A 15896-nucleotide genomic window follows, 5' to 3' on the forward strand; every position below is an offset into this window, starting at 1 on the left:
ATGATATGATTCTATATGTGCGTGTCCGTAACTTGAAAACCAAGTGGCAGCCCATGATATTCTCATTACTGCAGAACGTTATAATACTACATATATCTTACTGCTCCGACTCTAGCGACATTAGTAAATACAGTGTACTAATTAACAAGAAACACAATGTTTTTCGGACACATTGCCGTCAGCTGTGTCGTTATTTTCTCTTTCTGTTTTATATTCAATATATATTGGCGTGGTGGCCCCTGGGATTTGGTGGCCCTGTGCAGGTGCACAGTTTGCACATGGCTAAGGCCGCCCCTGCTGCAGTCTAGCACTTCAGTTGCGACGTTGCGGCTCATTAACTTTGGTCAAGGCTCGTGACTATACTAGCAGATGACGTTTCCGGTACCGTAATGCCATGGGAAAACATGCTTTTGTCAGAAGGCAGAAGTATGAAAAGTCAATAAGTAACGCCGAAGAGGCAGAATGATTCAATCACAAACGATAGTAATCATTTTGCACAAATTTAGTGCTAACTAGGATCTGTCATGCGGGCCACACAGATTTCTGTTGCAGGCCTCATGCGGTCTGGGGGCCATGTGTTTGACATGCCTGGTCTACGCTGTATGCATTTCTGTGAGAACAGAGATGCTTTAATAAACAAAGTGAAAATGCAAATGTGGATGGAGATCATTTTGTTTACAAACGGCATTATTAAATGAAAACTTTGTTCCGTGGACATAGCTTGTGTATAGAGAGGACTCGATTGGCCAATCAAGAGTGTTGTTTTTGAAAAACATGGATACCCAGATATGTTTCATTTTTCTTGATCCGGTTGTCCTTCATAGCCCAGGTTAGCCTGCACAGAATTTCAGCCATACATGAGAGAGTGGGCACACTTTACCTTGGCAATAAGAAGGTGCATATTTTGAACCTGGGATGGTAGTTCTATAAGACAGCAGTGTTTACCACTTCACGAAAGATTTAAGGGTTGTTTTGGAAGGATACTACCACAAGGGGAAATGGGACAAACAGACTCAGGTATTTGGTATAGCAATCCAGAAGGGAAGCCTAACAGCTAAACAACAAAAAATGAAAGCAAAGAGAATATAAATAGAATGTGTTATTATTATTATTATTTATGTTGATTGAACTTATTCTAAAAGGTGCTATAAATCATATACAGTAGATAGACTGGTGTGGTAGTCCACTATCCATCCATCCATCCATTTTCCAACCCGCTGAATCCAAACACAGGGTCACGGGGGTCTGCTGGAGCCAATCCCAGCCAACACAGGGCACAAGGCAGGAACCAATCCTGGGCAGGGTGCCAACCCACCACTGTAGTCCACTATGAAACATTTTTTTATTTTGATGGTTACAAAAGAACAAAGGTCCAAGTAACTTACACAGCATATGATGCCTGTGTTCTGATGGTGAACTGAAACTGACTATTGACAAACGCTTTTCGGATTTGTCCGTTGTAAGGCGTAGGGCTCAAATACTGAGGCCTGTAATCCCCAAAGTTGCAGCTGGGCACTGAAGAAATAACTGGAAAAGACAAAAAGAAGAAGGAAACAAAATTAAAATTCAGTGGATAGTGCCTGGATAAAAGACAAATCTAAAAATGTAAAATGCAGATGCAAAGACTAAAAGTGTTAAGTTTAACTTTGGCAGCAAACTTTGAGCAGATGTGGCAATGTTTAAGGAGATGGACTGGGATAAACTTTTAAGTGTGGAGAAAGTTGAGGAGTAGTATGGTTTAAAAATATTTTACATACTTTATAATGTTGGACACGTACATACCTAAATTTGGAATTAGTAGGAAATTAAAAAAAAACTAAAACTCTGCAGTGGGTTAATAAAAAGTTGAAAATGAAACTGCAAAGGAAGATAGAGACAAAAAAGATGTATAAGATTAGTAACTCCAACGTGAATCGTAAGGCGTATGAAAAAATGAGGGCAACTATTAAAAAGGATAATAAAGGCATTTAGGGCTTAATATAATAGGTACGGAGAAAGATGACCCAAAGAGATTTTCAGTATTTTAGTAGTACAAGAACAATCAAAGAGGAGGTGAGGTGCATCAGGAATAGTAAAGGGAAATTAAAAAATACAGACAATGAAATAGCAGATGATCTAAAATCACATTTTTCTGTGGTTTTCACATGTTAGGATGTAGATAAACTCCCAGTAATAACAGGGACTACTAAGGAGGTCCTGAGTGATTTAGAAATTGTAGAGGGGAGAGGAGCTGCTCAACTGAAACTTTCCCTTTGTCATCTAGGCCCTATTTCAGTAAGATATCACTTCAAGCCCTCCTATGGTTTTTAATTAACATGTTCTTGGTTCTGCTGATTGAGATATGGTCATACATCTGTTCGTAGCCCACAGCTCAAGAGATCACAGCCTATTTTTTGATTCAACAGTTTTTGTTTTTTTTTTGCAAACTATACCAGGATATCAACCAGTGCTACCAGGGGGTAATTTTTCGTACATTGCTTAAATCATCTGAGATCAGGTGCCTCATCTTGGATAAGTTAATGCCGGTGACACTCATCCGGGATAGGTCGGTTTTTCAAACGCAGCCATGTATTAGATTAGTCTAGCTGGATCTAATCATACGAGATGAATGCGCGCGCCCATGCTGAGTGAAAAGCCCATATATATTGAGTCTAGAAAACATGATCAGCAAGTCTTTGATAGGCTGTAACAAAATGACGAAAGAACGGGCGCATTTTTTTTTCCACACACGCGGCGCAAGACCTTTTATTCGAAGGACATGAAGAATTTCAAGATTTAATATGCACAAGGGGTAACACTGCAAAAGCAGCCCAAACCAGAAAAAACGGCTGGCAAAAAGTGGCCGACAAATTAACCGCTAAGTAGTGTGCATTGTACTTACTGAATGCAGCGTTTCATTTCCTATGTGTCAGATTAATTATTATTTAATATGTTATAATTCCAGATCAAATGTGCGCACAAGGAGAAAATGGGAACAGGTTAAAGTGAAGTACAAGAATATACTTCAAACTGGTAAATATTGGTATATAACTAAAGAATTGTTGACATAAATAATCATATATAATATAAAAAACATTAATTTTAAAGCTAATAAGAAGGCAGACAAGCAAAAAACAGGTGGAGGTCCACGCGGTCCAGACCTAACCCCTGCAGAAGAGTTGGCTCTCCAGCAAAATGCCCATCGCCCTGTTTCTGAGGGCATTCCAGGGGGAAGCTCGTCCTCAGAACCAGTGGCAGGATGCAGTGGTCACTTCATTTCAGGTAAAGGATGGTCATTGCATATATTTGTCCTCCATGTGTGCCATAGGTATGTTCCATATAGCCCTCTTTTTTGTTGGGTCAGTTGCAGGGAATGTCATATCCCTTGAACCTGTGTCTGACCAATGAGATATTGACGAAGGTCAAATATTTGATGAAGACACTGTTTCTGATTATTCATCAGGAGGAGAGGTACATTTTCCAAATAATGTTTGATCAAACTCCACTCTGATCAGTCCCATGTGCCCCAATCACATTTGGAAATCCTGGGTAATGAGAATGTTAGGCTGATTGTGAGATTCTTCATGGAACTGTGGGTGTTTTCACCTGTGTATTACCTACCTGCAATGGCATCAAATACTTCTTTTATTGTCTGCACACGCAGGTGTCCAGGAAACACAATGAAAACCCGAAGGAAATATTTCAGAGCCAAACAGACTTTACGGATTGCTTGGCAAACTGCACTTTTAGTTAGATTTTCTGCATCACCTACAGTATATAAAAAAGTGCCGCTTGTAAAAAACCTCAAAGCAATGCATACTGTCTGTGTGGTTGTGAGAGCCCAACTTCGCCTAGTTTGACTTCGAATATAAGGTGGTAATAAATCTTTGAGGTACAATATTCCCCCTCGGCTAAAGTGGTATCTTTCAAAAAGAATTTCCACCAGGATCTTGCTGATCGCGCAAAACCCTCTCTATATGAAATTCTCTTCGTATAATTTGCGCACCGATAACAATTGATCGCTCATTCATGAACGGCGAAGCCATGACTGGATGACTTCCACGCACCGTCACTGATCACGTGTGTAAACTAATCCTTGTTTACGTAGAACAAACCTGCTCCAAGCAGCTTTGAGGATGAGGATGTGTTGCTATGACAACACATCCAGCAATTGTTTCAAAAAACCGACAGATCCAGGATCAGGCCAAATCGTCAACAATTACATCCGGCTAAACGACTAATCCATGTACGAAAAATACCCCCCAGGATTAGATAATTCAATACTTACCCTCGAGTTCTTAAGTAGCTTAGCAAGTAAAGATATCTACCCTTGACATATTTTTAGGAACTCATTGTGCACTGGTGAAATTCAAAAGTAATGGAAAATGTAAAATATAATCCCGTTATATAAACAGGGTGACCAGGCAGATCTAAGCAACTATAGGTCAGTATCCTCAACGTGCATCACAGAAAAATTAATGGAAGGAATTATTAAAGATAAAGATAAAGACTAAGCAACACATGGCAAGAACAGGAATTTTACTGAAGAGTCAGCAAGGGTTGAGACGACGGTGGTTGTGTTTTACTAACATGCTGGAATTTTACAAGGAAGCAAATAAAGGATGTGATCCAAGTAGAACATATGATATTATTTATCTGGACTTTCAGAATGCATTAGATAAGGATAGGGTAAGGAACCCTATCAGAACTGATTGACGTTAACAATGGTGTTCAGCAGGGATCAGTGGTAGGGCCACTGCTACTTTTAGTATGCATAAATGATTTGGATAGGAATATAATCAACAATGTGGTTAAGTTTGCAGATGATGCCAAGGTATGTGGATTGGCAGATCATCGAGAATCCATTGAATAATTACTGAGGGACTTGAACAGCAGACAGGCTTGGGCAGATTTGTTGCAGATAAAATTTAATGTCAGTAAATATAATGTGTTACATGTAGGAAGGAAAAATGTTAGGTCTAAATGCACAATGGGAGGTCTGAAAATCGAAAGTACATCTTATGAGGAGGATTTAGGAGTCATAGTGGTACAAGTCCAAGGAGGTTCTGCTCAATCTTTACAATACACTGGAAGGGGCTGACTGGCCATTAGGGCATTTGGGCAATGCCCGGTGGGCTGCGCACTCTGGTCTGGTCATGGGCTGGCTGTTTCATGAAATCAGTTTTATGTACTGGTTACTGTTTGACATTAAAAATAATTTTCTAAACTACTAAACATTATCTGTGTGGTACTGTGATTTACAAAGTCCTATATAATATACCGTATTACGTCATCAAGTTGTTTTAGTTGTCAGTACACAATGTTGCAGTGAAAAATTTGGTCAATACTGCCTTTTTCCAGTTTCTGTTTCGATACCACTACATTTCAGTTAGCATATACATTATTGCAATTTACTTTACCTCATATCTAGTATTTAAATTCTTCCGTACTAATAATTAGTTTAGAGTATGTATTATGCATTTTATTGTTCTCTGGTTATCGGTGTGAGCGATAATTAGTGGTTTTCAGCAGTGATTATTAGTATGTTGAAAAAAGTCGTAAAGCACAGGATAGGAATTTTTCATATTAGGACAGAACATTTATAGTTTACCATTAATTTAATGGAACATTTCAATCATGTGAGGTTTTCATTATAACCTCGGTTATAATTTATTCCATTGTAAATGAGCAGTTTGATTATGGAGTTGAAAATAATTGTTTCATACCTGTAATCACTTACTTTGCTTTAGGTGGAGAAAAGTGTCCTAGCCAAACTTGACACTAACAATATTGTTGATGATGTGGCTGCTAAAAGCAGTGAACTGCATAAGCTACTAGCCTACTAGGGTACTGGCACTTGGACATGACATTGACATTTGACATGTACTCAAATAACATATAAGCCGTGTTACTAAATTTTTATTTTTCATTAAACTTTATTTCTAAGCATGTCATCAAATTTTAAGTTGTGTCTAAACAACAGTGTACAGATTAAGTTTGGCAAAAGTTTAGATTGAGTTCATATCATAGGCTCATAGCAAGTAGCGAGCCGAGTACTCATCACAAATTTTAAGAAAATTACAATGAATAATGGGCCGAGTGGGTTGACCTCGTCAGTCACCTCATTCGTTGTAGGATGCCCGGGCGGGTTTTGAGACCCAGTCCGCTCCTGCACACTGGTGAGACCTCAGCTGGAGTACTGGGTGCAGTTTTGGTCTCTAGGCTACAAAAGCAGTGCTGCAGAACACAGTTCAGAGAAGAGTGACTAGGTGATTCCGGGGCTACAGGGGATGAGTTTAGGAGGAGACTTGACTGAAATGTTTCATATGAAGAGAATTAGTCCAGTGGATTGAAATGTGACTTTAAAATTAGTTCATCAAGAACACAGGGACACAGCTGGAAACTTGTTAAGGGGAAATTTCACACAAACATTAGCAAGCTGTTCATTACACACAGTAATACAGACACACAGACTAAGTGACCAAGTAGTGTGGTAGACAGTAAGGCTTATGGGCCTTCAAAACTCAACTCGATGTTATTTTGGAAGAATTAAGTGGATAGGACTGGCAAGCTTTGTTGGCCTGAATGGCCTGTTCTTGTCCAGATTGTTCTAATGTTCTAAAAACATCCAGGAGAACTAAACAGTAATTAGAACTTCCACTCCAAGAGCTACAGTCAAGGGATCAAATCCTGCGCTCAGTTGTTATCCATGTGGAGTTTGAATATTTTTCACTGTCTCTGACTGTGTGGGATTTCCTTCTAAATTCCAATAGACATGCAGGTTAGATAAACTGGAAAGAGTCAGTTTGGTGTGAATAGGTGTGACTGGACCTGCAATATAGTCATGCAGGTGCCCCTCGGGACCACCTTCCTGGCTCTGGTGAGATAAGCAATTCCACCTCCATGTCCAGAGGGGGTGCTGACGCTAACTGTATTGTTTCGTTTCTCCGCCAAAGGATGATGCCTACCTCAGCCCACAAGTCTCTGAGTAGACTCCACCCCTATGGCACCAATGATATTAAACGGGGCCAAACCAAGGAATGTGTTTGACCTGCTTATCTGTAGGACAGAGCTCCTACTCCATTGCCAGAGCCAATTTAAAAGCAAGTCTGATAGTAGCCATATTTACTTTCAATTTTGCCAATGCCGGCTCTATGTTTTTCACTTAAAATGCTGCATCCTTTCTGTTAGCACAACTCTTTGCTTACCTACAATAGTCTGCTTTCCCAGCCATGTTATATTATATATAAAGTGTCATACATGCATGCTCAGGGGGACATCTTTAGGGCTCTCCAAAAGGTAATGATATCATCCCGAGCACAGATGGGACACTGTTGCTAACCACATCTTCTCTTTTGCTTGCAGTGCTGAGGCTTGAACAGTGGAGGACTCGTGACCCAATTCTATTTCCTCCAAAAACCTGGGCCTCATCTGGGGGAGCCGACACTTAAATTTCAAAGGCACAGGAAGTTAGCATTCAGTTTGGAACTGACATTGAAGAAGGCAGAGTGCTCTCAATGTTTTAATCTGGCGGAGTGGTGTCTCTGAGGCTAAGGATCTGCACTGGCAATCGGAAAGTAGCTGGTTCGAATCCCGTAAATGCCAATAGGGACTCTGTTCTGTTGGGCCCTTGAGCAAGGCCCTTAACCTGCAATTGCTGAGCGCTTTGAGTAGTGAGAAAAGCGTTATATAAATGCAAAGAATTATTATTAACATCATTTTGCACCCCTGTGTGGTTTCATCTTATCATTTTTTTGCCAACAGCAATTACATGGGGTAACCATTGAATCTGCTAAACTTTTTTATCCAACTCTCTCTTTCTCTTTATATATATATATATATATATATATATATATATATATATATATATATATATATATATATATATATATTCACGGCATTCGTAGTCTGTGTCACAATCTGATTGTATGGGTGGTTACCTACCAGGTAACGCTTGTGGTTGGCCAGCAATCTGCTAACATCCGCCACGGTGCCCTCATATATATATATATATATATATATATATATATATATATATATGGAAGAGAAGGTCTGTGATACAGTTTGCATATTTGCAGCTGGGGATCCACAAAGGGAGAAAATGAATCACGTATCATAAAGTAGTTTTTATTCCTGAGCTTTCAGCTCCTGCCAGGGGCCTTCATCTGAGGATAATGCTTAGACTTACAAGAATCAAAGACAATATATAGCAAAAATTACATGGGGGTGGTGGGCGGGGGTGGTGTGTGGGGGGGGGGGGGCTAAGTCAGTGTGTTCAGGAGGGGGGTTATTGGTTGTAAAGTTTTATTTATTATGAACATGTTCTTCTTAAGTTTGCATATGCTGGGTTTATGTCCACCTCATCTGTTAAACAGGGTGCTGGGGGTGTTATGTCTTGTGCATGTATGGCTGCCACAGGTCCTGGCACACTTCTGTTCATTGAAGATGTAACTGCTGACCACAGTGGCACAATGAATTCTGATGTGTGTGGAATCAAGGACTTTGTGAAATGGTGCGACTTAACACTAGAATTACCAGAGCCTACGAAAAAACTCATATATCCGGCCCACCTTAAATCGCTTCTTAAATCCGTTCACACCTCTCCGCCAGCATCCTTTGTCCTCTAAATGTGCTGATAAAAGACGAGCTGCCAGCAGCCGGCTATTCCATCCCCCCACCGACTTAGAACGTGAGCGAAGTTTTCCCAGCTCACGTCTTGATTGATTATGTGGGAGTGAAGTGGAGTTTTACAGTGGAAGTAACAGATCATTATTCTAAAGTAATCTATGTAAACACATTGTTAAAACGGAAACTTTTTCATATTTTAGTAATAAATGTTACAAAATGTAGTAGGCATAAACTATAGAATATATAAAGCCCGAGTTCCAAAGATCAAATAAACACTTTCACAAAAGCTTCAAGAATGATTCAACAGCTTCTGTGGCGTAGCGTGTTAAGATTTGCTTCTTAGTGCAGAGCAGCTTTTCCTTGCCTCACAGACCTGAGTTCGAATCCCCGCTGGGGATGAAGTGTTGCTTTTTTTTTTCTTTTCTTTTAAACCTCAAACGGACATAAAATTTATACATTGGTATGCACTGTCAGTTACTGAGATCGTTATATTTTCATGTGGGATGCTCCTTTTCAAATATTTTTTTAACAATTGAGACTGCAATTAACAGGAACAACTGTCCTTATAACTTATTTTTAAGATCCATAACACACAGACAGACAGAGCACTGCGTAATAGAGAGACAGACAGGCAGAGAAGTCACTAGATATATAAATAAACAGGGAAGCCACGTGTACTGAAAGAAAAAAAGAACATGTGCGTTGTCCTTGCTGCACTGAATAAGCGCAGGCGCTCTAACATCACCCCTCCCCCGATCTTACTTAGAGAGTCAGGGACAACGCACATGTTCTTTTTTTCTTTCAGTACACGTGGCTTCCCTGTTTATTTATATATCTAGTGACTTCTCTGCCTGTCTGTCTCTCTATTACGCAGTGCTCTGTCTGTCTGTGTGTTATGGATCTTAAAAATAAGTTATAAGGACAGTTGTTCCTGTTAATTGCAGTCTCAATTGTTAAAAAAAATTTTGAAAAGGAGCATCCCACACGAAAATATAACGATCTCAGTAACTGACAGTGCATACCAATGTATAAATTTTATGTCCGTTTGAGGTTTAAAAGAAAAGAAAAAAAAAGCAACACTTCATCCCCAGCGGGGATTCGAACTCAGGTCTGTGAGGCAAGGAAAAGCTGCTCTGTGCTAAGAGGCAAATCTTAACACGCTACACCACAGAAACTGTTGAATCATTTTTGAAGCTTTTGTGAAAGTGTTTATTTGATCTTTGGAACTCGGGCTTTATATATTCTATAGTTTATGCCTACTACATTTTGTAACATTTATTACTAAAATATGAAAAAGTTTCTGTTTTTACAATGTGTTTACACAGATTACTTTAGAATAATGATGTCTTATTTCCACTGTACAACTCCACTTCACTCCCAGGTAAACAATCAATGCGTGAGCTGGGAAAACTTCGCTCACGTTCTAAGTCGGTGGGGGGATGGAATAGCCGGCTGCTGGCAGCTTGTCTTTTATCAGCACATTTAGAGGACAAAGGATGCTGGCGGAGAGGTGTGAACGGATTTAAGAAGCGATTTAAGGTGGGCCGGATATACGAGTTTTTTCGTAGGCTCTGGTAATTCTAGTGTTAAACCACCTACACATGAACACCAGCAAAACCAAGGAACTGGTGGTGGATTTTAGGAGGACCAGGCCCCTCATGGACTCTCGTGATCATCAGAGGTGACTGTGTGCAGAGGGTGCAGATGTATAAATACCTGGGAGGGCACCTGGGTGATGAATTGGACTGGACTGCCAATGCTGATGCTCTGTGTAAGAAAGGACAGAGCTAACTATACTTCCTTAGAAGGTTGGCATCCTTCAACATCTGCAATAAGATGCTGCAGATGTTCTATCAGACGGTTGTGGCGAGCGCCCTCTTCTACGCGATGGTGTGCTGGGGAGGCAGCATAAAGAAGAGGGACGCCTCACGCCTGGACAAACTGGTGAGGAAGGCAGGCTCTATTGTAGGCACGGAGCTGGACAGTTTGACATCTATGGCAGAGCGACGGGCGCTCCTGTCAGACTCCTGTCAATCATGGAGAATCCACTGAACAGGATCATCTCCAGACAGAGGAGCAGCTTCAGCGACAGACTGCTGTCACCGTCCTGCTCCACTGACAGACTGAGGAGATCATTCCTCCCCCACACTATGCGACTCTTCAATTCCAACCGGGGGGGGTAAACGTTAACATTATACAAAGTTATTGTCTGTCTGTATACCTGCATTGTTATCACTCTTTAACTCTTTGAGGGCTGAATTTTCTTTCCAAAAAACATCATTTCTGAAAAGCAACGGTTTCACACAGAAATTAACATAAAACATCTTTTGCTGCATGCTGTGGCTGCCAGTTTGCCAAGAATGTGCGTCAGGCTTTTCTGCCAGGCTGTCTTCGTGTAGGCCACAGTCGCAGTTTATTGCAATCTGGTTTCTACAGGGTGGTCCAGATCTAATTATGCACCTGTTCGACTGACAACCGTCTCCCCGCCATTTTGGAATGCAGGGCAGGTGCTGCCATCTATTGGCAACAAAAAGAATGCTGCTGCTATCTATCTATCTATCTATCTATCTATCTATCTATCTATCTATCTATCTATCTATCTATCTATCTATCTATCTATCTATCTATCTATCTATCTATCTATCTATCTATCTATCTAAACATCTGATCTGCCTCCAAATTCATTGGAGACATTTATATCTTTCAACAAGATAATGATCCAAACATACTGCTGAAGCAACACAGGACTTTTCAAAGCTAAAAAATAAAAAAACCTTGAATGGCCAACTCGGCCACTAATTTAAGTCCAATTGATTAGGCCTTGTTTCCTCCCACAGTCCACAGGCATGCAGGTTAGGTGCATTGGCGATTCTAAATTGTCCCTAGTGTGTGCTTGATGTGTGGGTGTGTGTGTGCCCTGCGGTGGGCTGGCGCCCTGCCTGGGGTTTGTTTCCTGCCTTGTGCCCTGTGTTGGCTGGGATTGGCTCCAGCAGACCCCCGTGACCCTGTAGTAAGGATATAGCGGGTGGGATAATGGATGGATGGATGGATGATCAGGCCTTTCATTTGCTGAAGAGAAAACTTAAGGGGACAAGCCCCCCAAAACAAGCAGTAGCTGAAGATGGCTTGGCAGAGTATCACCAGAGCAGACCCTCAGCCCCTCCTGATGTCTATGAATCGCACACTTCAAGCAATCACTATATGTGAGGGATATGTGACGAAGTCCTAAATATGACACTGGCTTTAATAGACCTGCCATTGCTGTGTCACAAACATTATGGGATTATGCAGAAAAGTGTTGCGTGACCAAAATGTCTGCAGATCCCTTTAAATGAAAGTTTGCAACATACACTTTAATCATGTGAATTGTTTGATTTGTAATTTTAAACTGTGGATCAGAGGAGGTAAATCAACAAAAATGTGTCTTTGTCCCAAACAATATGCAGGGCACTGTAGCAGCTTTACAACCTGTGAAGAGAGCCACTAAGTGCTAGACATGTAATGAAAAAAAAAGGTTATTAAAGAACAAGGCAAAATTTAATGAGAACTGGGTGACAAAGAGCATAAGGGGAAATACGAAAGAAGAAGAGCCAAGTTTACAGCCAAAATATGTCAAAAAAGAGCAACAGCAAATCAAAACTTGGAGGCCCAAATGGAGAGAAAGCAGGTCCTTAACCTAATTACCTTTCTGTAACTGCAATAAATTGCATGATTCTTCATGGAAGAATTATTTGTATTTTTAGATAGAACTTGGAGGATTTATCTAAAAGCTTGGATGCAAAAACACTATTTTTGATGTTGTTCAATTCTGAGTCACCCAATAGAAGGTAACATTTTGTTTTGTAAAGTCTTTGATATATATATTTTTTTCTTGTTTATTAATAAAATTTATCCTAAAGATTATCCTATCATCTCACTTGGGCCTGAGATTTACAGTACCCATCTTCCTTTTCAGAAATAATAGACTTGGCCTTTATTGTGCGTGCAGGCCATAGGCCTGATTTTTGAGTTTCACAGCCACATCTACTTTTAGTTTTGAGGCCTGTTTTCATGAACCTGAGTTTCAAGCCCTTTTTACTTTTAAAGTATTTAACTTTGTCGGTCATAGTAGACTTGGATTAAGACGTCGGCCAAATCTAACATAATCATCACTGCCACCCAAATGTGACTCTCTGTTATGTCATGGAGCAGGGTGTGCTATGGTTTGATTGCACTGCACCTCCAAGTTTACTAGCTTTTGATTTTGTGTCTGTTTGGATTTCACCATGATACTATATCCACATACTCATTTTTGAATGTATGATGCTAAAATAAAACCGCTATTTATACTTTTAGTTTGAATATATGCATTTCTTTTCAAGTTTAGATAAACTACACAAGCAATTAAATAAAACTGAAACTGAGTCAATAGAAAAATTGACTGACCTTCCACAAGGAACTGGACGGGTATTTTACTTAGTGGGTCTTGGTTTGCAGGTTGTGTGTATGGTAAGTATGTTGATGTTTGGGATGTTTGGCTAGTCGTATAAGTGGTTGGAGCTGTTGTATAAGGAGCTGTTGTTGTGGATTGTCCATTCCACCACCACCACCACCAGTTGCTGGTAGTTGTTGTGGAAGGATCTGCTGTTGTTGTTTCCACAGTTGTTGACCACCACCAGGTGGTTGGAGCTGTTGTATAAGGAGCTGTTGTTGTGGATTGTCCATTCCACCACCACCACCACCAGTTGCTGGTAGTTGTTGTGGAAGGATCTGCTGTTGTTGTTTCCACAGTTGTTGACCACCACCAGGTGGTTGGAGCTGTTGTATAAGGAGCTGTTGTTGTGGATTGTCCATTCCACCACCACCAGTTGCTGGTAGTTGTTGTGGAAGGATCTGCTGTTGTTGTTCCCACAGTTGTTGACCACCACCAGGTGCTTGGAGTTGATGTGGAAGGAGCTGCTGTTGTGGATTGTCCATTCCACCCCCCCCAGTTGTTTGAGGTTGTTTTATAAGGACTTGCTGAACTTCTCATGACTAAGTAAAGGGGGGCTTTGCCCACTGATGAGCCATCAGCGTATTGTAACTGAATGTACCACTGCGGAAAATCTTCCATGACAAGTTCAAACATGTACACCCCAGTTTGTGAGCCATAGTAAGAAAGTTCGCAAGAAATCTGAAAAATAAAAAACAAAGAACACAGTTCACCTATAACAGCTTCATACAATGTGCAGTTTGTAGAATGCAGTCAGGTGTTAGGAGCATGTTCTCCATAACCTAGATCAGGCATGGTGTTGAGAACTAATGGATTCTATTCTTCATTATCAGATGGCCAGATTACAGATCTGTACTCTCACACAGTAAACCCCCTAACTCAAGTTGCCCACTATATTTGGTAATTTACAGACATGTCAAACAGTCTGATCAGTGTGTGTGACATATTCAGTTATAATCGAGGGTTGCGTTACAGCGTCAGTATTGGCTAAACACCAAAACCTTATTCTGGTAATATGGAATACACAATAAATAAATAATTGAGAGTGCTGTTACTTAGGATATGCCTGCCTTAAACAGAGAATATTTATCATACACAGATATGCAATATCTGCGAGCATCACACAGGAAAACCACTTTTCATGATGCACAGACACTCAGATCATGCTCTAGCTCCATAGGGGTAATTTTGCTCCCACCAAATATCATGTCATGTCTCCCCACCAACACCTGCCAGGCTTGACCAGCACATGGACTGAGGTGGCAAGGTGATCGCTTCAGACAGCACTTTCAAAATAATTAAACAAAAAAGTTAAATATGAACCTTAAGAATTACATAATATTGCAATTTTAAGTTCCAAATTTCACTTAACATAGATTATATCTTGCCTGAAGAAGGGGCCTGAGTTGCCTCGAAAGCTTGCATATTGTAATCTTTTTAGTTAGCCAATAAAAGGTGTCATTTTGCTTGGCTTTTCTCTACTTATAACATAGCTATATAGATAGTCGTGAGCGCCATCTAGTGTCCAAAATTCAAAAAGGCACATTGCGCATTTTGAAGCACCATGTCAGTAATTTGACATTAATGTGTTTAATATCCTAACTTTTATATATTCCCATGGGGGCTGGAGTCAGGGGTGGGGTTGGGGGTATGGGAATTGGAAATACTGGAGCAATGCTCACAAATGTCACAATGGTAAAAATGAGTTGAAAAATTCACACCAGCTGCTTTTATAGATAGATAGATAGATAGATAGATAGATAGATAGATAGATAGATAGATAGATAGATAGATAGATAGATAGATAGATAGATAGCACTTTTTGTCTCCAGGTCAAAAATATTACAATAAAATATAAATATATATACATATATAAAAAATATAAATGTACACACATTATGGTCTGAGCACACACCAGAATGACTAAAAAGCAACAAAATGAAAAAGAAAGAAAATGTCTAACTTAGCTGTCACAGTCTCAGTGAGGCACTTTAAAGGAGTATTGCTGTTGGTATAAAGGACCCTCTTGAAATGCTGCTGCTGGATGATGCATTGGCTGAAAGTCCTCTATGTTGATGTATCAGAGTGAGGACATGCAGCATTGTTCATAATGGCATTCAGTTTTGTCTTCATTCTCTCCTCCTTTTCTACCTCCAGGAGATTCAAAGTGTGTTGCATAACTGAGTCTGCCCTTTTAATTAGCTTGTTGATTCGGTGGGCCTCTCTTGATGTGATAATACCATCCCAGCACACAGAGTTGTAGAAGATGTGAAGGATGTAAGGATGTTCACTGTGCACTGGGGAAATTCCTAAACATTGAATTTCAGGACTGTCAATGGCAGTGAAGAGATCTAGCAGGATGAGGACAGAGCTGCTAGCTGTAGCCTACTGTAATGAGTCAACAATGCTAAGTAGAGCTATCTGAGTGGAGATCACTGCACTTCTTACCATATGAATTATATTTTGTAGGTTTAACTAAACAAACATTTTCTTGTTGTTGTAGTTACTATGCTATTTTGGCTTTATGGTGATACTGTTTGCAGAATGGCTTTTCCAAAGTGCATTTCCCACCACTAAACCTCGTCTATTCCTGAAGTTATCACTCCCTGGGGGTCATATTCATTTATTTGTTTCTTTCTCTGTATATTTATTTATTTTCCAATTTCCTTCAGCCCTCTTACCTCATTTAGTCCAAAGCCAGCTGGTTGAGCACAGGTGTAGCACTCACTATTGACTGATTGTCCATATCTGCATCTCACGCGGTCACCATCAGGGTCATAAGCCAGCAGTGAGTAGGTGGTTGGGCAGTTTTGTGGGA

General features: G+C 40.2%; 2 protein-coding genes and 1 long non-coding RNA gene across 8 annotated transcripts in view; 2 read left to right on the forward strand and 1 right to left on the reverse strand.

Annotated features, from left to right (window-relative positions):
- LOC114647356 (uncharacterized) overlaps positions 1 to 15896 on the reverse strand; it is a 289364-nt gene that overhangs the window by 147250 nt on the left and 126218 nt on the right. For 2 of the 4 annotated variants that reach the window (XM_051923416.1, XM_051923415.1), the window contains exons 7-8: positions 13033 to 13457; positions 1386 to 1527 (exon numbers count right to left, since the gene is read on the reverse strand). In XM_051923416.1, the coding sequence (XP_051779376.1) occupies positions 1386 to 1527; positions 13033 to 13457 (567 nt within the window). The remainder of the gene's footprint in view (positions 1 to 1385; positions 1528 to 13032; positions 13458 to 15896) is intronic. The other 2 variants (XM_051923418.1, XM_051923417.1) reach the window with 2 other exon arrangements.
- Positions 1 to 15896, forward strand: part of LOC114647358 (probable pancreatic secretory proteinase inhibitor) — a 161537-nt gene that overhangs the window by 68694 nt on the left and 76947 nt on the right. The gene's annotated exons all lie outside the window — the stretch shown is intronic.
- On the forward strand, positions 13211 to 13615 carry LOC127526769 (uncharacterized). The gene is made up of 3 exons (XR_007934203.1): positions 13211 to 13265; positions 13332 to 13394; positions 13455 to 13615. It is a non-coding gene; the product is annotated as an uncharacterized LOC127526769 (long non-coding RNA).

The sequence above is a fragment of the Erpetoichthys calabaricus genome, chromosome 2 (assembly GCF_900747795.2).
Source record: "Erpetoichthys calabaricus chromosome 2, fErpCal1.3, whole genome shotgun sequence".
Lineage (NCBI taxonomy): Eukaryota > Metazoa > Chordata > Cladistia > Polypteriformes > Polypteridae > Erpetoichthys > Erpetoichthys calabaricus.